The following is a 24374-nucleotide window of genomic DNA, read 5'->3' on the forward strand; positions in this document are numbered from 1 at the left end:
CAGTCTCCTGCTCTTCCATGATACCTATGGCAGTAGTCGAAGACATCATTTCAGCTGCGGACCATTTGCCTGCGTCCATCCTTGATGACTTTCCTGGTGGCGATGCCATCTTTCAGCAGTGTAACTGTCCAGAATCGTGCTACAGTTGTTTGAAGAGCATGGTAGTGAAATTACGTTTATATCTTGGCCACCAAATTCGCCTGATGTGAATGAAATGTAAGCCTCCTTGGTAGCTACCGGGTGCTATCACCACCTATGCAAATGCTACATATCTCCAAACACGTACCAACAAGTTGTAGAGTCGATGATACGCAGAATAAGTGCTGTATTGCGTTCCAAAGATGGACCGACAAGTTACTAAGCAGGTGGTCATGATGCCTTGGCTCGTCAGTATATCGGCCGTAATATTAGAGCAAATGAAAAATAAAACTTAAAGTGTGATGAAACAACTGGAAACAATTATGAGTTGTTAAAAAATTAACAGGTGCTACGAAAATACTCAAATATAGAACATATTAACAGTTCACCAGTTAATTTTTTTAAATAAATGTCAATGTCGTGTGACTGGGGCCTCCCGTTGGGTAGACCGTTCACCGGATGCAAGTCTTTCGATGGGGATGAAATAATAATGATTACAATAACACAACACACAGTCCCTGAGCGGAGAAAACCTCAGACCCAGCCGGGAATCGAACCCGGGCTCTTACGATTGACAGTCTGTCGCGCTGATCAGTCAGCTACGGGGGGCGGACAATGTTTTTACTTTTTTTTTAGTAACTCATAATTATATTTAATTGTTTCGTTCTTTTGTACCACCACATTTAAAATTTTCTTTGTCTTTTTCCTTTAGTTTACTGTTATATAGCTGTTGATTTCGGTAACTAACCATTTTACTATGTTTTAAGTGTTTACTATCGCAGCTGTCAAGCCATTGCATAATCAGATGACGTCACTCAGGAGAGCTATACACTGTCCAGTCACTAATGTGACCAACAGTCAAAAGCCCCAATAACCATCTTTAGCAGCGCGGACCGTTGAGCAGGAAAAGAGTCAGGTTCTGGAAGGCACCGCCTGAGACTCGGACCAACGCCGATTCGAGTGTCGTGGCGAGATGCACTAGGTTTCTCGGTTGACGGTACATGGTCCGAAGAGCCCGATCGAATTGGTCCCATAGACTGTCGACTTCGTTTATTTCAGGGGAGTTTGCTTGCCATGGGAACACGGCAAACTCACCCTGGTGTTGTTCGGACCACGCACGGCCACTGCGACCTGTGTGACACGATGCGTTTCTCTGAAACTTCCTCTACAGTAGGTCCCGAGTTCGAGTGTCGGTCCGGCACACAGCTTTAATCTGCCAGGAAGTTTCATATCAGCGCACACTCCGCTGCAGAGTGAAAATCTCATTCTCGATGCATTTCCCTGCTTGTAGATGCCATCGTGACGATGAAAAAGGAACTGCATATAAGGGTGGACATGGTCTCCAAAGATATATGCATACTTGTATTGATCCGTTGCGCCTTCCTGAATGACGAGATCACCCAGGGAATGCCCGATCTGGACCCACCCGACGACTGTTGCTGGGTGTTTGCTTTCAGAGGTTTCACGCCGAAGGAGCATAAATTCAAATGGTTCAAATGGCTCTAGGCACTATGGGACTTAACGTCTGTCATCAGTTCCCTAAACTTAGAACTACTTAAACCTAAGGACATCACACACATCCATGCCTGAGGCAGGATTCGAACCTGCGACCGTAGCAGCAGCACGGTTCCAGACTGGAAGGCCTAGAACCGCTCGGCCACAGCGGCCGGCGAAGGAGCGTGAAATGTAATTCATCTGAGAAGGCCAACTTTCGTCACTCAGTGGACGTCCATTTGCGATACTGATGTGCAAATTTCAGCCTTCGTCAGAGATGGACAGCAGTAAGCAGGGGTGCACGAACCGAGTTACCTGTTACTGAAGACCATCCGCAGTAACGCTCGGTTTTTGAGGAGCCCTTTAGTTCATCTGGGCGGTCAGTTGACACCAGGACACCAGGACGAAAATCCTAACCAATAGTTGCATGTAGTTTACAAGCTACACGGTCTGTCACACTGTAGACATCATCGTCTATGTTCAACATCAAAGTGTAGTGACCACTCAAAAACGGTAGGTGGCAGCACTGTAATGGCCGCAGGACCACAATAATTTTCAAGTAAGAGATTTCCTTGCGGAATACAAACATTCCACTCAAACGGAATCTTGCAGCTGAAGGGCATTTTTCGCTATATTCAGTGTCGTATAACCTGTAAAAATATCTGTATATAAAATTTTATGCGTTCTTTCTGTGTACTCTATCTACTGGTCTACCGATCAGGTGTGCTGTAATTGTCCATCATGTGACTTTTATATCTTTCACTTCTTCAAGTGTATAGTTTTCCAGAAACATCCCCGTTTGTTTTACAGAAAATGGTTCAAATGGCTCTGAGCACTAAGGGACTTAACTTCTGAGGTCATCAGTCCCCTAGAACTTAGAACTACTTAAACCTAACTAACCTAAGGACATCATACACATCCATGCCCGAGGCAGGATTCGAACCTGCGACCGTAGCGGTCGCGCAGTTCGAGACAGTAGCGCCTAGAACCGCTCGGCCATCCCGACGGCGTTTGTTTTTATGTCTGAGAAGTTGTACAGCTCTTATGGCGACTGATCTTTGTGAGAGTGTGGTAGATCTGCATGCGCCGCAGCAAAGCATGCGTTGAGACTGGCGGTCGTCAATTTGAACTATTACTATGAGCTATATTGTTCTTATGCGATGTATGCTTTGTATGTTCATAACACAGTAAAATTGCACTCCCGACCATTGGTTGCCCGATCTTAACATAATCGGTTGTGGACCCAACATCACCAGTTTCAATTGCATCCAAAAGGTATGAGGTACCCTGTATGTTAGTGTACTTCGATCAGCTGCTACGAAGTTTACCCCGTTGGTGCTAGTTCCTTCAAAATTTTCATCCCGGCATGAGAACACTTTTCTCAAAATGAACCAAATCATCTGGAAGATATTTGCCATTTATTGAGATGATAATCACAATATACTGGTTTCGAGTCGTCGTTGCTCATCCTAAGTGGTAATGTTATTGTTGTGTTCGTCAGTCCAGTGACTGGTTTGATGTAGCTCTCCACACTAATCTAGGCTGCGCAAGCCTCTTTATATTTAAATAACTACTACAGCCTGCATCCATTTCAACCTGGTTTCCCTGTACAATTTTTTACTCAGCTCACTTCCCTCTGTTACTAACGTGTGGATTCTGTCTTTTACAACAGTACGAAGTCTTGTTTGGACCAGACCTACTACAATTTTTTAAAGCATCTTCAGTGGTCAGTTATTTAACTTGTGCATTAATGCCAGGCGTTCTAATACACACAGATGAACGCCCGTGTATAGAAGAAAGCACGGAAATAACAGGAACGAAAAATATCAATAACTGAGGGTGCTTTAAATAAAGAGAAAGCGTCAGGTCCAAATAATACTTTGGTGTATATAGCAGCATAAAACGAAATAATCCCATGTTATTTGGAATATCGTTAAATGCAGAAAGCTTAACTTTAAAATTCAGTACGACAGGTAATCACGCACCTCAAAGCTTGATCAGTGTTTACTATAATAGGCGGAAAACCCCATCTGTAGCTGAAAATATTAAGTACTACTTTTTGTCTGCGTATTTCTGCAATTATTGCATCTCATATTATCACTACCACCCGAATTACTGATTTTTTTCACTTATAAACTTCCGTACTTTTGATATTCCGAAAGCACAAACATTTCACGACGAGAAGACGGAATAAGTTTAGTTCTCAATTTCCTGAAAATATACATTTACCATATGTACGTCACGTGTTAGGTATAGGTTCCATTTCCCCATGCAAGGAGCGACTTTCAAGTCATATTTGCCAAGGGCTGCCGGCGAATAACACGCACTGCGTATGCGAGTCGCAGTGCAGAAAGAGAGAGGGGGGCGGGGGCGATGGGGGAGGTAGAGAGAGACAGAGAAAGACGGAGGAGAAGAGACAACGCAGCGTATAAACGGCAAAAGGAGGACGACAAATGTCGGGGAAAACATGCGGACAAAACAGGAGACTCTGCGGGGACTGTTTCCCTGCAGGAGGCGGCCTAAAAGAAGGAGAGTCGGGCTCATAAATATTTTACCAGCAAACTTAGTAGTTTTGCCGGAGGGGAGCGAGGGCGCTGCGTCAAGTGGACGCCCTGCCCCCTTCCCCCGCCCCCTCGCCCCTCCCGCAACCCCATTCCCCTCCTAACCCCCTCCCCATTTATTGCGTCCCTGCGGTCGCGCTGCGCCGGGCGCACGCTGTAAACGCAGCCCCACGCAATCCGCCAGCGGCTCGCGAAATTCGCTGTTTCGCAGACCAGCTTCACTCTTTTTTCCTGAAGAGCATCGACGGTGTCGAAACGTTCCGAAACAACATGGTACGCGGTGGCGCAACAGTTTCTGTCACTATATGTTGTACGTATATACTCTGTTAGTTACTACACTGTACATGGCCGGGAGTACTTCGTGACAGTACTAGTGATTTTGTGTCCTATCCCATGTCGGGCTATTGACCGAGTCAAAAATGAAGGGAATGGTGCAGAACAACAATGAATTTGGGGTAATACAGAGAAGAAACACATGGATTAGTAATAAATAAATAAATATCTGTTGTAATATTAACTATCAGACAGAACAAAAAAGGAAAAATAAGGCTGGAAGATACACAGCTGGAAACAGATCACTACAAATATTTTAGGTGCATCATGTAAGCTTTTTATGCAATTCATCTATACATGTTTTTTTTTTTTAAATTCTTTTCTCGCTTAGCGTGTGTTTTAGATATTGTATTCAACTCCTGAGCAAAACTGACTCCTTGTTGGTCCTTTGTTACGCATGTGAATAGTGTCGTGAAACACTACTTAAATCTTAATGAAATGCTGAATTTGAAATAATGAAAACAAGTCTAATTAAATGCCAAAAAAAACAACTACATCCTCAGAGAAAATTATTTTATTGACACTCGATGCTGAAGTACATTATAAAAGTTACGTAATATGAAGTGCAGTACCTGACTCGAAATATCCACAAAATAAAATATTGCTAAACACGATAGAAAATAACTGTTTCAGACAACCTACACTGTTTACTGTAGAATAATCTGTTTACTTAGCACAACTCCTGGATATTCTGGCTACGTACTGTTTACCCAAAAGAATGCAAAGTAGGGTCTGCCCTGAAATAAAAGTAACTTACTTCTCACCCAGCGTGCTGTTTTATGGCTGGTGTACTGCACTTCTGGAAAGTAAATTGGAATCAGTAAACGCAGCAGTTAAACAAAAATGATCTACTCTAAATTTTTGTTTGCTCTTCAGAAATAGTTCTCGTGTCTGCGTGTGGCGTACGGCGCAATCCGCACACAACAAAACATTTTAAAATTCCCTACGAATGATGGAGGTGGGTTTTACTTTATAAAAAATCTTTGTTGAGAAAATAACTCTGATTATTGTCAAAAAAGACTGTACAACCTAAGAACACTCTAACAATTACGGATCTCTCTCATCACAAAAATTACAAACATTTAAACCAGTTGCGTAATTACGATGTATACGACTTTCAAGTACAACGTGTGATCTATACAGGAATATACGTAATGGATGTATGAGTACAGGTCGTAGATGCATGGTTGACGAAATATGGAAGTTTGGATCTGGCCGTGAGTCATGCACGGATAGCCAAATGGTAAGGCAAGGAATCTGAGTTCGACTCCTGGTCCGGCACAAACTTTCATTGTCGTCATTCCATTCTACAGCTGATGATAGTCCTTATTCGTAATTGAGATTTCATTTGGCGAGCTGCGTAATTTGTGCCACAATGAAAACAAAGGTATCAAATTTACGCAAATTATGAATATTATTACTTATCTAAGGGACAGAGATTTCCTTCAATTGATTGTTCTGACTAATAAACATTTCATTTTTGCAGGCCCGTGGGTTACCCTAAAATATTCCACCAAAAATCTTCTCCATCAATACAGCCAATAAAATAGTTTTATGAACAAGTTTTCATCGTCATAATAAAGTATTCTAGATAGTTTCAGATTCACAAATATCAGATCTTCTTCTCTAAAACTCAACTGCTTGCTACTATAATAATAATAATGTCGTGTGACGAGGGCCGCTCGCCTGGTGCAAGTCTTTCGATTTGACGCCACTTCGGCGACTTGCGCGTAGATGGGGATGAAATGATGATGATTAAAACACAACACCCAGTCCCTGAGCGGAGAATCGAACCCGGGCCCTTTGGATTGACAGTGTGTCGCGCTGACCACTCAGCTACCGGGGGCGGACTGCTTGCTACTATGCCTGTAATAATAATGTCTCAGCGCTGCACAATTGGCTGGCGACCGAGCGCACCACAGAGTATATTAAACACAGAGTCGAGGATCTTATCCACTACTAGTGCAGCTCGCTCATGTATCCTTATCCCAGTTCAGTAAAGTTGAATTATTTACTATGGCAAAAATCATACTAAAACCATACAATCACTTCAAACGGTAACAGGAATCAGCCTGAGATCAATAAATGAATTAAAAAGCAATCACTTCAAGTGGTAACATGATTCAGCCTGAGATCAATAAATGAATTAAAACATCATCTCAGTTCTGCAATCAAGTTTGGAATATCCTCTGGAAAGAGCAAACAAACTAAACTCCTCCCGAACTGGCCATAAAGGCCCAACGGTACTGACCTGCTGCCGTGTCATCCTCAGATCACAAACCAAAACATATCTTATCACCTAGTAAAACATGGCGTAGAAAACGGGACAACAACTAAACAGAGCGATAGCAAACTGTAGGTCACAGAAACGAAGCTCTTACCAACCACGGCACAGAAAAATAGGAAGGCTACGATAAAAAATGAAGAAATAAGGGAAGGAGTATACATCCTTACGAAAAAATGACAAGGATTCGTTTGAGGTGATTTGCCCATGTTAAACGAATGGACGAGGGAAGGATATCAAAACAACGGCTACATTCAGACGTGATTGGTAGAAGATCGGCAGAAAGACTAAGGAAGATGGCTGCAGAGTGCTAGGTTATTGTGGCTTTTTTCGCAGCTCGTTTGTGGCAAATGGATTGTCGTATCATGCTATAACTAACCTCTCCTGTAACAGTTCAATAACCTTCAGATCAGTTGATTAGTCCTATCATGTGATGACATTCCAAATTTTACATACCTCTTCAGTGTTTTCCTACAAAAAATTGAACAGATTATTTAATCAAGCTTGTTCACCGTAGATAGGATATCTTACAAAACAAACAATAACAAAATTACAGAGACAATTAAAACTATCTATTGTTATGATTTTTTTCCTTTATATAACAAAATTGTGGGCATATCTATTCATATCTTTAGTGTGGCAACCCAGTCTTGTCATGAGATTCGCCCATTTCGTGAGCAACGTTAACATCCACAGCTGCTATCTCTGAAGTTCGTATTTTCGAGTGAAAGACGTAATTCAAAGAGCTTTTTCTCTATACAGGTATTCTAAGGCGTTGGTGAAGTTTTGTCGAGTATCTCTCACTATGGATAATTGTGGTAGATTGCAAATGATCTCAGTATTAGAGAAATGGCGACTATTAACTATAGAGAAATGGTATCAAAGGATGAAAATAAAGTCCAGTCACAGAGCGAATCATGTATAGCACGTAACAGATATCGTGAAGCTAGACAATATGAAACTAACAACAAGCGAACTGAGAATACAACGCAGGCTTCCGTTGCGTGTCTTACAACTTACATCAGAGGCAAAAGATCACGAAATAATATTCATTTATGTCATCAACAGAACTTAACTTCCTCGGTAGATATAATTATTCCAAAAAGAACAGGTTTGATTTCAACGCTATTATTTTCGATTAACAATCTCAATAGCGAACGGAGCCAGGAATAAGCGTTTCATGATTTTTTTAATGTTTCCGGTTTCAGGCTGAATACGCTTACTGTTTTGTTCTCGGCCTTTCGAGATCCTTTTTTCGTGACAGACCACCCTAAAGAGGTTATTTAGAAACACTTGTACACGACATACATCTGCGGAGAAATCTTTTTCGTTTTATGAACTTTGCTCTAAAGTTTAGTGTCTTATCCGCGATTGTGAATTTTGTCTCTGTTCTACTTCCTTGCAAGTATTTGACTAGCTCATATAGAGTTCTTAAATAAAGAATACAAACTGTTGTCATAATAATTATCTGTATACAAGATATATGTAAAAATTTAGCTGTGTAGCCCATTACAACATTCCGGCTGAAAGAAGGCTAGTACGACAATATCCTTATGTATGTCTAATGCAAAGACGCTTTTGCATTTTATAGTTTCCAAACTTAAATTTGATTTTGGAGCTTGGCGGAAATGTATACGAATGTGTAAAAGCGTATACGCTGCAAACAAAGCTGTATGATGCAGTGGTTAAAACGCGGAAAGTGTAATGCGGTAGCTAAAATCCACGATTCCTCTGCACCTTTTAAGCAAACACTGGCATGACTCGTTTGGGAACGAAACAGCCGACTTCCTTCTCGATCTTTCTCAATTGCTGTCTTCTGCTACTTGTTCAAAGGCTTCGTTATTGACGGAAAGTTAAACCTTAATTTTCCTTCCATACTTTGTAGTGTTCAAAATGAGAAATCCATTGCATTGTTTAGTAAGTCAAGAGAAACAAGCGTAGCTGAGAAGAGAAGAATGAAGCACAAGGGTACATACCCAGTAGAGAATGTCGAGTTTACAGTGTTTCCGACGACGCCGAAGTACATCTCTTCTTCACCTAAGTTTGAAACTTGGTATTCCCACTCGACTTCCCACGATTTTATCCAGCCCACATTCCGGTAGTACTCATACAAAACTCACCTACACCGCGAAACCACTGCGAGTAATAGGACGAAATCACGAGCTCCAAAATAATGTACTAAGGGGGATAGATGCCAATGTAACCTCATATATTTCAGTCGGATTCTCCTGTGAACGGATGCAATGGTTGCCACGGTTGTCGCATTTGGGGTCGGAGAAACCAAACAAGATGTCCGGAATTTTCCGTTATTCATCCTAAATGCGCTTGTAGTGGGCGCTTAATTGTAAGAATAATAGGTTTTTAATTTAAGGGAAAACCGGCACATACTCCAGCTGTTCCTGTACTAACAAATTAAAGTACTTTACAGCTTCATTGTTTCCCAACAGAACAGTCTGCTAACTCATCCAATCTGTGTATTTAACTCCGTAACACCAGATCTCACATTGCAGTTTTTTGTGGAACCACGTGTAGGTCGGTGACTGCTAGATGTAACTTAATACAAGCGATTAGATTTTAGTATATACATTTAACTTGCCGTATACTGTGGCAACTGCAAGGGTTTGGAATATATTTGCGTTTGTTGACATCCGCACAACGACGCCACTGTTTGTGATGTTGCCAACAGGTACGGGACCAACGAGGATGGGTTCGGATGTTGTTCTTGGATGAGAGCAGATTCAGTCTGAGTCAAGGTTCTGGACGTGCCCTCACATGGCGACAGCTGGGAACACAAAACGCACGCAGGAACATTGTCAAACGTGACCGCTTTGGTGGTCCAGGTGTTCTGGCGTGTAGAGGCACAATGTTGCATGGGCGTACTGACCCCCGGGTATGCGAACACAGTGTTCTTACCGGTCAACGTATTGTGACAATATGCTCCTTTCTCCTCTGCGTCTCTTCAGAGGTGAATTTAGCCATGATATCATCTTAGGGATGACAATGCACCTCACGGATCGAACACCATAGGTGGAGGAGTTCTTGGAATTAGAGGATATTCGGCAAATTTACTGGCCTGCCTACTCCCCCGACTTAAATCTGCCGACGATCACGTGTGGGATATGTTGTGGAGATGTATTCCAATATGTCCACAAGCATCAAAGACCACCCACAGTTGCCAGTGACGCTGGTGGTGGAATGGAGCGACCTACCGCAAGAACTCCATACTCATCTGCTGGCCACCATGAGAGGACGTTGCAGAAGAAGCATTTCCGTCCGTGATCACACATCCCATTAAGAATCACGTCCCGCTATTTGCATTTTCGAGGGGACCATTATAAATCAGAAAAACTTCAGTGTACTTTCTGTCTTTGAATAAAAGAACCATTTCTGTTCGTCTCTTTGCGTATTTCTTTCATTTACCTTCTGTACCATACCGTTGTTGTTCTTTGTGTGTATCGTCCAAGTTTTACCGAGTCATGCCACTTGACAGTGACACATCATGCGGAAGTTAATTTCGTCCTTAAGTTTTGGCCACCAGTGTATAAATATACAGGTGTCCCAAATGAAACCAACAAACGGGAATTTTTCAAGGTTGCGTTTATTTTACCACAAAACAGTATAAACAGGTGTTAATAAAGTAGAAATAATCTAAAGAATACAGAACATAGACAACTGCAACATTCATAACGGTAGACGTTTTTCCAACTTAACGGATTTGCACACACATTCCGGTAACTGGTTAATGTGCTCAGTGTAGCCATCTCTGGTAGCAATATACACCTGACAACGACGGTGTTTACTGTGAAAGTTGTCATAAATCTCATGTTGACGGAATAAGGCCCATTCTTCCTGCAGAGCTGCTCACAAGTCTTGGAGAGTAACGGGGAAGGCGAACTCTAGTTTGCGGTTTATTGGTAGAATCCTGAAGCGATGCAGTCCTTCAACAAAGGAAATTGCTTACGATACTTTAGTTCGTCCAGTCTTATTGTTCGTCTGTATGGGACCCTTACCAGTTGGGTCTGATTCAAGAGACTGAGAAGGTGCAAAGAAGAGAGGCAAGATTCGTGACTAGTACGTTTAGCCATGGCGAGAGCGTTACAAATCTTATAGAAAGTTTGAAATGGGACACACTTTCAGATAGACGACGCGCTAAACGGAAGGGGCTGCTCACTAAATTCCGAAATCCGATCTTCGCCGAGGATGTAGAGCACATATTATTGCCACCAACTTTCAAATCGCGAAATGATCACCATTCAAAAATAAGGGATATTAGAGCTCTTACTGAGACGTTCAAACAGTCGTTTTTCCCTCACGCGATCCGCGATTGGAGCAGAGGGGAGGCGGGGGGGGGGGGGGGAATATGACGTTGGCATGAATTGTGCTCTCCACCATACACCACTTGGTGGCTAGCGGAGTATATACGTAGACGTAAAGTGGCTGATGGATGCTGACGTGATACAGCCCGTCTCCCTAGTGCATACCAGACATGCTCCAAGGAGTCAAATCGGGTGAGGGAGCAGGCTACTCCACGAGTGCAATATTTTCCGTTTCCAAGAAAACATCAACCACCCATGTTCTATGAGGTCGAGCATTATCGTCAATCTGTACGAAGTGTGAGCTCACAGCACCTCGTAACATCCACGCACAAGATCCCAAGATCAGGTCACGATATCTGACAGCAGTTAAACCTTGCTGATTCACCCTTACAATTTCATGAAGAGGTGTTCGAGTGGTCGACATAATCCCTGCCGTTAGAGCTCCTCCTCGACATCGGTCTGTTTCCACAATGTTTGGGTACCGAAATCGTATTCCCTCCAGGTGTCAAACCGCCGAGAATCACTCTCCAGACCAAATCGGGACTCATCAGTGAAAAGAACATTGGCCCACTCTTCGATCGTCCTGGTGGCATGTTGACGACTCCACTCTAGACGTTCCCTTCTGTGAAGACGCGCATACGGAAGGTCTCTGACATTAAAGACCACTCTGCCAAAGCCTCCTGTACACTGATTCGATACATCACGTCTAGTGGATGCTGCGAGGTCAGAAGTCAGTTGCTGTGCAATACTAAGGCGGTGCCGTCGTGCCCTTAAGGCAAATAACGGTCCTCTCATTCTGATGTCACACGTGTTCAGCTATGGCCTGGTACTCGGGACAGAGTTTCGGCCCATCAGGCCACCTAGGTTTGTGACTGTCCTGCTTCAATTCTTCGTATGGCTCTCCAATACAGAGAGTCTGGTAGGCGCCTTCTCTACAACTACATCTACATCTACATCCATACTCCGCAAGCCACCAGACGATGTGTGGCGGAGGGTACCTGGAGTACCTCTACCGGTTCTCCCTTCTATTCCAGTCTTGTATTGTTCGTGGAAAGAAAGATTGTCGGTATGCCTTTGTGTGGGCTCTAATCTCTCTTATTTTATCCTCATGGTCTCTTCGCGAGATATACGTAGGAGTGGGCAATATACTGCTTGACTCCTCGGAGAAGGTATGTTCTCGAAGCTTCAACAAAAGCCCATACCGAGCTACTGAGCGTCTCTCTTGCAGAGTCTTCCACCGGGGTTTATCTATCATCTCCGTAATGCTTTTGCGATTACTAAACGACCCTGTAACAAAGCGCGCTGCTCTCCATTGGATCTTCTCTATCTCTTCTATCAACCCTGTCTGGCACGGATCCCACACCGGACTACGTGGACAATCACAGGCAATTGGTGGCAGTAGGTACAGGTGTGTACTGCCACGAAAAGTGATCTTCCAACATGACAACACTCGTCCCCATGCCTCTGTGCCATACTGCTCCATCTATCTACATAGCGATTGTGGATGTGACACTAGACGGCAAATACCCGTTTGGTAGGTGCCCTGACGTCATCGTCGGCGTGGTTGCTCGTTGACCTCGACGCCATCTTCCGCGCAGAACACGGTCATACGGACATCTGTTGACATTTTGTATGATTATGTCGTTAACTAGACACAGGACGGGGAAATAGCAGTTTGTTGCTTTAATTTTGGACATCAGTGTATGCAGGCCTGTGTTGCTAACAAGTGAGTGATGATATGTGAGCTGACGGTGTGCGCGTGTTTCGGTGTTGCAGGGCGACCTGTTCAGCGGGCTGAACGACGGCCTGCTGAGCCGCGCGGAGGCGCTGGCGGCGGTGGACATGGGCAAGCACCAGGCGAGCGCCACGCCGGGGCTGCCGCAGCTCAAGCACGACGTCATGTACCACCACGGCATGCCCGCGCCGCACCCCGCGCCAGGCGCCCGGCCGCACCAGGTAGCCCAGCCCACACTCCCGGCGTCACCCCACCACAGGCCAAGTCGCCACCCTGACAACGTCTCCAAGCATTAACAACACAGAACTCATTGCAAATCCAATTAACCTGCAAATAACCTCCCACCCTTCCAAATTCTCAGTGTAATATGAAGGACGTCCCGTGTTGATTTACACTTTATTTTGTGCGTTGGTCTGACCGTAGGTGGCAGGACAGGCACTAGAAGTGTAATCCCTGCGCAGTAAAACCCACGTCAGCAACTGTCATTACGTGAGCGGACAACTCGAAGTGTGATCATCGAAGAGGGCCCTGGACGACGTGGTTTCTATGAGTGGAAAGTGTAAACTCTGTGGGTAGTCACAGGCGACTGGTGCCAATATGTACAGGTGTGTACTACCACGAAAAGTGGTCTTCCAATATGACAACACTCGTCCCCATGACCCTGTCTTAACAGGCCGCGGAAGACCCAACGCCACCGACCGACCGCCGTGACATCGTCAGCCGATAGGTCTCACTGGATGAGGATATGGAGGGGCATAAGATCAACACACCCCTCTCCCGGGAGTTGTCAGTTTTCGTGACCACAGCCGCTACTTCTCAATCAAGTACCTTCTCAAGCTGCCTCGCAAAAGTTGAGGGCACCCCGCTTATCAGCATCGCTCGGCAGAAACGGTCGATCACCTATCCAAGTGCTATGATTATAAATAATCCTCCTCGATTGCAAATACAAACCGGATGTTGACCTAGGTTTCGGCGCGAATAACGCCTTCTTCGGAACACACTAAAACTACAAACTGCCTAAAGAGGCATAGTCCAACATTAATACAGAACGCTCAAAAGGGCAAAAGACTATCATAAAAGTGCTGGCCAAGCCCAAGAGCACTTACCTTCGGTGATCTGACTTGATCCAGTGTTACAGCTGCGGCAAGTCAGTTGGCTCTCGTCCCCATACTAGTCGGCAAAACACGGTTGCCATCGCTGAAATAGTATTTGAGGTACTGTCACGCCATCTGTATTCTCCTGACTTGCGAATTCGGGGATATGAAGAAACCTCTGCGCGGACATCACTTCGCAGACTTCCAGGAACTGCGAGTAGCTGTCCGGTAGTGCGTGCGACAGACTCCAGAGGGGTTCGAGGAGGGTCTACATAACTTAAAAGAGCTAAGTGAGGAGAATACGGTGAGTGTGACAGTATCTGGAACCCCATTTCAGTGATAGTAGCCATGGTGTTTCGACTCGTATGGGGACGAGCACTTTCCGTAGTGCTGCGCTCTCTCCAAACACCAATAGGCTGTGAATATCCGCAGTGTTCACACCCTCCTTTCATAGAAACCACGGTGTGCAGCGTCGTTCCTGACCATCACACTCCATATTGCCCGCTCACGTTAAGACATCAGTCTGGAAAATGGGCTGTACTGTGCAGGGATTGCACTTCTACTGAGTATTCTGCAGCCTATGGTCAGACCGAAGTACTGCATAGCTGCAACTGCAACGATGAGTCAAATGGTGCTCCGTGAACTATGGGAAACAGTGAAGTGTGAAGCAATATGGTGCGTCCCTTGTACTTGTAGCTAATCCGACACTATTCTTTACTGCTCTCTTCTTTTTCTTTTGATTTATTTGGCCTTTACTATTTAGGAAGCTAAAACGAAACTAACTGTCATACAGTACAAAACACATATTAGTGACATAATATGAGAACATACAAATACATTGATTCATTGATCATCTTGTGAACGTTGCAGTTCTTCCTATTTCGTGCTTGCTAAGAAAATTGGAAAGGAATTCCACCTTATGTATGACACCTCTGCAGTTTTGTTTCCATTCAGATGTGTTTCAGTACTTCTTGTGCTATCTTCAGTGGGTTTATTTGTTTGTTTTTCTTCTATAAAGCGTTATCATGATACATAATGGGTCCGGTCGGAGATTCATAGTAAACGGAAAAACAAAATAACGTTTTGCTGGTTACAGATGACAAGCTGCAGATTGCGTAGTAGATTTAGAGCTACTAGCATAAACATCGGTAGCTTCATGTGAGGTATGTAAACAAAGGCATACATCCACTTTATTTCCAAATGTACTGCAAAACTAAGAAATTTAGGTATATCGTAGATAAACAACGTAGAATGCTTCAACACAGTGATACATGCCTCAGTTGTGTATGTATTCTAAACAATGTAAATTATTTGACAATAATCGCACATTTTACACATGTAAATATTTTTATCAAAAATTTCTTTAAAGATAACATCTAACAACAATTTTGCAAAAGGAAAATACACAAATAAACCTACTGAAGATAGCACAAAACGTTCTGGAACGCGTCTGTGTGAAAACAAAATTAGAAAAAAGTCTTGCATAAGGCGGAATTCCTCTCCAAATTGATTGAGTGATTGACATATAGGTAAAATGCTGAACAACAGGTTTTCTTAATTTGAAGGGAAGGAAAGAGGGACAACACAACAATGTTAACTACTAATAATGATTTCGCAGCACAAATATAAATGAAAAGTGAAAATGTCAAACATTCTAAGTGCCAAATCACACATTTGTCTGGAGAATCAAAAAAAGAAAGTAGAACGTATTTTCATATCACAGAAATATGTTGTTAACCACGTCACTGAAAACTGTAATGAGGCAAATTAGAAGATAAATAATCTATTAAAACCGTTCTAAGTGCCATACCCTGGAACTGATTGATTCTAAGTGCCAATAAGAACGTTTTTCTTTCAGGTTCCATTAATACTGAGGCACTGCGTTTTATTTGCGATAGTACAAGTTCAGAAATACAGCAGTAATATTTTAATTAGTAGGACTTATGTCAACAAATACATTTTCTCATAACTTTTAAATCTTTTACTCGAGAGTAACAAAATGAAATTTAGGACAACATCTCTCAACGTTCACTTCTGTGTCTTACAACTACCTGAGCTATTGACGGAGAAATGACAACATCCTCCACAGGTTCTTCTCTTTTGCAACGGATAAACGTCGCTGGTCTTTCAGATGAAGTGCCGTATGTCCATACAGCAGCCACGTTTTTTCTTCTTTTGAATACATAGATTTTTTTGTTCTTCTGTTTCAGAGTACCAATTTTAATAGCTATTTGGTCCATGCCTTTTTGGGTTCAGTGCCACACTCGAAATCTACCATTAGCTCTTACTGACTGAAATTGGGACTCATCTGACCATGCCAGAGTTTTCCAATAGTCTAAAGCCCAACCTCGGGTAGCCCAGACAACGTATGTAAAGTGCTACAAGATGTTTGAAATTCTGTAAAAAATAGGAGTAACTTACACGTAAAGGCAAGTAATGTGCAATATGTACATGAACCAAAATTGAACAATAACATTCGAAGACGAAGAACGGTGTGCTCAGATTAAATAGGATGGAAGACAGGGATGCAGTCTTTCGCCCGTATTGTTCAATCTACATATCGAAGAAACAATGGCAGAATTAAAAGGAAGGTTAAAAAAAGGGACTCAGTTCAGGGTGAAAGGATATCGATGATAAGATTCACTGATGACATTTGTATCCTGAATGAAAGTGAAGAAGAATTGCATCTGCTGTTGAATGGGACGATCGGCCTAATGAGTAACAGAATATGGACTGAGTGTAAATCTAAGAAAGACGACAGAACGAGTAATAAGACGTAGCAGAAATAAGAACACAGAGGAACTTAACGTCCAAATTGGTAATCACAATGTAGAAGAAGTTAAGGAATTCTGCTACCTTGGAAAGAAATTAACCAATGACGAACGGAGCAAGGAGGACATCAAAATCAGACTTGCATAGACAAAGAGAATATTCCTGGTAAAAAGAAGTCCGCTGGTATCAAACATAGTCCTTAATTCGAGATCGAAATTTCTGAGAATGCACATTTATGGCAAGGGATTGCGCGTAATTGAATCGAGGACTGTGGGAAAATCGGAGCATAAGACAATGGAAACTTCTGAGACGTGGTGTTACGGAAGAATGTTGAAAATTAGCTGTGCTGATAATGGGAGGACTGCGGATGCAGAATCGGTGAAGAGAGGAACGTATGGAAAGCACTGACAAGAGGAAGGGACAGGATGACAGGAAAAATGTTATTTCTTGACGCAATAATTTACCAACAGCCTTATGTTTATGTATACAGAAATTTATTTGGTGAACTTCTAATGTGGTACCAGTTTCGGCATTACACTGATGCCGTCTTCAGGCCCCACACGTCATAGTCGTAAAATCGCTATACATGGAAGCAGCCATATAACTGGATGCGTGAATCAAATCGTCATGCAACTGCTCTTGGTGGCCAGGCGACGCAGATTGCTCAAGTACATGCCAGCCGTTGTCCCATGGTCCATAATGGATCAACGAAGATGGTAAATTGTTAAGGGGGGTAGGACGTCAAACGGGCCGACTTGGAGCAGGAGAGGCACCACAGGACATTTTAATTTCCACTGTCTGTACTTTTACAAGTAAATTCATAAAACTTTGTCAGAATGACCAGGAAGGATTCAGTATTCACACACGTAGAAGCGGAAGTTCAAACACATAACAAAATAATTTTTTTTTACATGTGAAATTTCATCATTTTTTCACTTACTATTGGCTACATTTGTTGCTATAGGTACATTTTTCTTCATAAGTAAGAGAGACTGTTCGATGAATTTTGCACAGCATACAAATCATACTTACAGGTGTCTGAACTTCTAGAACCTATTTAATTGATGAAAAAATTAATGAGTTGTTACGTTCTAAACATTATGTTTAGAAAAAAAGCAAATTTTGTAGTTAATTATCTCAATTTATACCACAGTTTTTAATAGATTTGGAAATTTCTAGAGTGTCATACACCTGTAAGTACGGTTTGTATACTGTGCAAAATTCATCAGAGAATCTCTCTTACTTGTGAAGAAAAATGTACCTATAGCAAAAAATGCAGCCAACAGTAAGTGGAAAAATGATGAAATTTCATATCTTAAAAAAATTTATTTTGTTATGTTTTTGCACTTCCACTGCTATGAGTGTGAATCCTGAATCCTTCCTGGCCATGCTGACAAAGTTTTATGAATTTATTTGTAAAAGTATAGACAGTAGAAAATAAAGTGTCCTGTGGTGCCTCTCCTGCTTCAAGTCGGCCCGTTTGACGTCCTACCCCTCTTAAATCATCAGGTAATAACCTCCATGCTATTAAAAAAGGGGTGTGCAACCATTTAGCGTATCTAGGGGACAATGAGAGAGGACAAGTACTTTTGGGTGGCACACTAAGAATAACCACTGCTGAAAAAAAAAGAGAGGGCGGGAGCTTCGTAGTAAAAGTATTCAGTTTATTACAAGCTTACGTAAACATTTTTTTTCCACCGATCGTATGATAGATGCTCACTTCTTACAAGGGAATCTCCCCATCGCACCCTCCTCAGATTTAGTTATAAGTTGGCACAGTGGATAGGCCGTGAAAAACTGAACACAGATCAATAGAGAAAACAGGAAGAAATAAGAAAATATACAAACTGAGTAGTCCATGGGCAACATAGGCAACATCAAGGACGATGTGAGCACAGGAGCGCCGTGGTCCCGTGGTTAGCGTGAGCAGCAGCTGAACGAGAGGTCCTTGGTTCAAGTCTTCCCTCGAGTGAAAAGTTTAATTTTATATTTTCAGACAATTATCAGAGTTCAGGCACTCACACATTATCAACTTCGCTCCACAAAATTCCAGGACATGTTCAGATTTGCTTGGACATATGCAGGATTTGACGGTCTACACACGGAAAAGTTTGGAAACGTTAAAAACATATGTTTTGACAGAGCACAGAGAAAACTGTGCGACTGTGAAACTGTTGCATTCATTTGTTGCCTTTTATGTGACACTCTTATGTTTTCATCACTTTTTTGGAAGTGATTATCACATCCACAAGAAAACTTAAATCGGGCAAGGTAGAAGAATCTTTTTACCCATTCGTCAAGTGTGCAAGTTGGTGGGTCGACAGCATATTCTTGTCATGCGACGGACATGCCGTCACCAGTGTCGTATAGAATGTATCAGACGTGTTTTCCTGTGGAGGAATCGGTTGACCTATGACCTTGCGATCAAATGTTTCCGGTTCGCATTGGAGAGGCACGTCCTTTCGTCTACTAATCGCACGGCTTTGCGGTGCGGTCGCAAAACACAGACACTAAACTTATTACAGTGAACAGAGACGTCAATGAACGAACGGACAGATCATAACTTTGCAAAAATAAAATATGTAAACTATTCGCTCTAGGGAATACTTGAACCACGGACCTCTCGTTCGACAGCTGCTCACGCTAACCACGGTTCCACGGCGCTCCTGTACGCAGATTATCCTTGATGTTGCCTATGTTGCCCATGGACTACTCAGTTTGTATATTTTACTAATTTTTTCATAGTTCCACACGACTTCTTCCTGTTTTCTCGATTGATCTGTATTCAGTTTTTCAACGCCTATCCACTGTGCCAAATTATAACTAAATCTGAGGGGGGGTGCGATGGGGAGGTTCCCTTGTTAGGTCGCTTTGGTACTTGGTTTGGCCCGCATGTGGCCCGCGTGTTAGACACCCCTGTACTAATGGATGCTGCAGAGGGTAAAAACCGCAGAGGAGGACAGAGACTGGAATACATCCAACGTATAATTGAGGACGATAGGGTGCAAGAGCATGCTACTGTGAGCTAAAGAGGTTGACACAGGAGTGGAGAGGAATTCACGGCGGGCCACGTTAAACCAAAAAGAAGTAAAAAAAAAAAAAAAAGAAGGCTCAAATTCTGATCTGATGTGAACTGCCGCAAGAGACAGGGAATTAATGCGTAGGAGAGAGTCGTGTAGCAGAATCCAATCAGATAATGGACGCTCGGATATCGATGGGGCCGTGCGGCGGGCGAGACACTCGGCCAGTGTGGCGTGTAGTTAGGCTCGCGATGAGACGCTGCCGGTCATTTACGAGTGCGGACCGCAGCGGGGATGACGGACAAACAGCTCATTCCGGCGGCGGCAGACGGCGCGCGCGGCTGCGACACGCACAGCAAGTGTCCGGCAGCGGGGGCAGCCCGGGGGACGCGCGAGGCCGGACCGGACCGCATGATTCAGCGCCGCGCCGGCGCTCCCAGCGGCCGCATAGCTCATCGTTAGCGCGCCGCCCCCGGCCGGCGCCGCGGCACAATTTAGTGCGCCTAAATGGGAACCGAGGACGGCCCGCCACGGCGCCGCGCCGCGTTACGCTTCATTTGTCGCCCGGCTGACAAGCGGCCGGCCCGCCTAAATAAATCCGCTCCGCTCTGCCCTGCTGCGCCGCGCTCCACACTGCGGGTTCCCTCTCAAACGCCACGTCGGCCCGACCACGCGCCGCCAGCAGTCTCTCTTAGCGGCAAAAAAGTTACGTCCACAACGGCTTCGGTCAGAGGCCGGCGCACGGGCTGATTTACGGCGAGTGGCTGAAATAATGTTGAGATCCGCAATGTCGGGCGAAACTTTTGAGCGTGGGCACGTTCGCGTAGGCACGACCCTTCGCAGGTCCTATAAGCGACGGGGCAGAAAGAGTAACGTTTCCGGACGTTAATATCGTCGAAAGTACCAGTGGTCACGGCCATGATTATGATATGTAGATCCCTAGGCCGAGCCCATGCTGCATTCCCTACCACTTAAGGTTTTGTTACAACTGCTGTGTTCACCAAATCCTTAAGGCACCAAACATACACCACTGGCCATTAAAATTGCTACACCACGAAGATGACATGCTACAGACGCGAAATTTAACCGACAAGAAGAAGATGCTGTGATATGCAAATGATTAATTTTTCAGAGCATTCTCACAAGGTTGGCGCCGATGGCGACACTTCAAACATGCTAACATGAGGAAAGTTTCCAAACGATTTCTCATACACAAACAGCACTTCATCGGGGTTGCCTGGTGAAACGTTGTTGTGATGCCTCGTGTAAGGAGGAGAAATGCGCACCATCACGTTTCCGACTTTCATAAAGGTCGGATTGTAGGCTATCGCGATTGCGGTTTTCGTATCGCGACATTGCTGCTCGCGTTGGTCGAGATCCAATGACTGTTAGCAGAATATGGAATCGGTGGCTTCAGGAGGGTAACACGGAACGCCGTGCTGGATCCCAACAGCCTCGTATCACTAGCAGTCGAGATGACAGGCCTCTTATCGCCATGGCTGTAACGGATCGTGCAGCCACGCCTCGATCCCTGAGTCAACAGATGGGGACGTTTGCAAGACAACAGCCATCTGCACGAACAGTTCGACGACGTTTGCAGCACATGGACTATCTGCTCGGAGACCATGGCTGCGGTTACCCTTGACGCTGCATCACAGACAGGAGCGCGTGCGATGGTGTACTCAACGACGAACCTGGGTGCACGAATGGCAAAACGTCATTTTTTCGGATGAATCCAGGTTCTGTTTACAGCATCGTGATGGTCGCATCCGTGTTTGGCGACATCGCGGTGAACGCACATTGGAAGCGTGTACTCGTCATCGCCATACTGGCGTATCACCCTGCGTGATGGTTTGGGGTGCCATTGGTTACACGTCTCGGTAACCTCTTATTCGCATTGGCGGCACTTTGAACAGTGGACGTTACATTTCAGATGTGTTACGACCCGTGGCTCTACCCTTCATTCGATCCCGGCGAAACCCTACATTTCAGCAGTATAATGTACGACCGCATGTTGCAGGTCCTGTACGGGCCTTTCTGGATACAGAAAATGTTCGACTGCTCCCATGGCCAGCACATTCTCCAGATCTCTCACCAACTGAAAACGTCTGGTCAATGGTGGGCGAGAAACCGGCTCGTCACAATACGCCAGTCACTACTCTTGATGAACTGTGGTATCGTGTTGAAGCTGCATGGTCAGCTGTACCTGCACTCGCCATCCAAGCTCTGTTTGACACAATGCCCAGGCGTATCAAGGCCGTTTTTACTGCCAGAGGTGGTTGTTCTGGGTACTGATTTCTCATGATTTATGCACCCAAATTGCATGAAAATGTAATCACATGTCAGTTCTAGTATAGTATATTTGTCCAATGAATACCCGTTTATCATCTGGATTTCTTCTTGGTGTAGCAATTTTAATGGCCAGGAGTGTAGATCCCTAGGCTGAACCTATGCTGCAGTCTCTACCACGAAAGGTTTTGTTACAACTGCTGTGTTCACCAAATGCTTTAGGCACCAAAGATATAAATGAGGCGGGGAAAGAACACACTACCTCCGAAAGTACGAAGGGGGTTCAATAAGGAATACAACACATTTTTTATCTGAAACCAAATTGGATTTCTCCTCAATTCCAATACACCAAATTATTTCCCACTCTTTTCGCTACAAAACCCTATTTTTCAACACAATCTCCGTTAAATGCGACGGCCTTACGCCATCTTACTGGGATAGTCGATACGCCACCATGGTATCACTCCACCTGTCGACGTGGCAGCCAAGACGTTCCTGCATCCTTAACCTCCCCATCGCCCACGTACTGCTTCCTGTCGAGCGCATCCTACATTGGGTCAATCAGATCGAACTCGTAAGGTGCGGGGTCCAGTCTGTAGGATGGATAAGGAAGAAGAATCAACGAAGTTTTGTGAGCTCCTCTCGAATGGGCAGACGTGTGTGAAGCCTTGTGCTGTCGTGGAGAAAGAGAAGATCGTTTGCATTTTTGTGGCGACGAACACGATGAACCTTCAGTTTCCTGATGGTAGCACAATACACTTTAGACTTGACTGAGGCATCATGAGGTAGGAAATGAAATAGAATAACCTCTTCAGAGTCTCCAAAAGACCCACGCCGCGAGTTTACGTGATGAGGATGTGGCTATGAACTTTTTCTTCGGAGATAGGTGGTGTGCCGCCACTACATGTATTGCCGTTCTGTGTTCGGTTCAAAGTGATGGATGAATTTTTGATCACCTATGATAATGTTCAATATATATTGTCTCTACCAGCGTCTCAACGTGGAAACAATTCTGCGCAGATGGTCCTTTGCTCTTTATGTTCTTCTGTTAGGCGGCTATGAAACCCATTGGAAACACATCTTTCAGTAACCTTAGTGTTCGCCCGGCTAGCCGCGCGGTCTAACGCGCTGCTTCCCGAGCGGGAAGGCGTGCCGGTCCCCGGCACGAATCCGCCCGGCGGATTAGTGTCGAGGTCCGGTGTGTCGGCCAGCCTATGGATGGTTTTTAGGCGGTTTTCCATCTGCCTCGGCGACTGCGGGCTGGTTCCTCTTATTCCACTTCAGTTACACTATGTCCTCGGGGAAGATCAGTTTGGATTCTATAGAAATATTGGAACATGTGAGGCAATACTGCCTTACGATTTATCTTAGAAGATAACGAAAGGCCGACCCACGTTTCTAACATTTGTAGACTTAGAGAAAGCTTTTGACAATGTTGACTGGAATACTCGCTTTCAAATTCTGAAGGTGGCATGGGTAAAATACAGGGAGCGAAAGGCTATTTACAATTTGTACAGAAACGAGATGGCAGTTATAAGAGTCGAGGGGCATGAAAGGGAAGCAGTGGTTGGGAAAGGAGTGAGACAGGGTTGTAGCCTATGTTATTCAAGGAAGTCGTTTCTGAAAGTATTTGTATGGAGTATAGCCATGTATGGAAGTGAAACACGGACAATAAATAGTTTGGACAAGAAAAGAATAGGAGCTTTCGAAATGTAGTGCTACAGAAGAATACTCGAGATTAGATGAGTAGATCACATAACTAGGTATTGAATAGAATTGGGGAGAAGAGAAATTTGTGGCACAACCTGACTAGAAGAAGGGATCGGTTGGTAGGACACGTTTTGAGGCATCAAGGGATCACCAATTTAGTATTGGAGGGCAGCGTGGAGGGTAAAAATCGTAGAGGGAGACCAAGAGATGAACATAGTAAGCAGATTCAGAAGTATGTAGGTTGCAGTAGGTACTGGGAGATGAAGCTTGCACAGGATAGCGTAGCAAACCAGTCTGTGGACTGAAGACCCCATCAACAACAACATACACTATGTCAGTCCACGTACGCGTACACCATCATTACTCTACCACGCAAACATTTGGGGTACACTCGTCTGCTATGAGTCATTCCCAGGGGAGATCCACTGGGGGCCGAACCGCACAATAATCCTGGGTTCGGTGTGGGACGGTGGTTTGGTGAGTGGACTGCTGTGACCTGTTGTGGGGTTGTGAACCACTGAGGGCTACGGCGGGACGAAGCCTCTCCGTCGTTTCTATTTCCCTGGTTCAGTACACACACACAAATACACACACCCTAACTAGTGGACGAGTGTATCAGCACTACCAA

General features: G+C 44.2%; 1 protein-coding gene across 1 annotated transcript in view; it reads left to right on the plus strand.

The window, feature by feature from the left end:
* LOC126481603 (inhibitory POU protein-like) overlaps positions 1–24374 on the plus strand; it is a 456090-nt gene that overhangs the window by 405232 nt on the left and 26484 nt on the right. The window contains exon 4 of the mRNA XM_050105471.1: positions 12903–13082. Within this exon, the coding sequence (XP_049961428.1) occupies positions 12903–13082 (180 nt within the window). The remainder of the gene's footprint in view (positions 1–12902; positions 13083–24374) is intronic.

Source organism: Schistocerca serialis, chromosome 5 (assembly GCF_023864345.2).
Source record: "Schistocerca serialis cubense isolate TAMUIC-IGC-003099 chromosome 5, iqSchSeri2.2, whole genome shotgun sequence".
NCBI lineage: Eukaryota > Metazoa > Arthropoda > Insecta > Orthoptera > Acrididae > Schistocerca > Schistocerca serialis.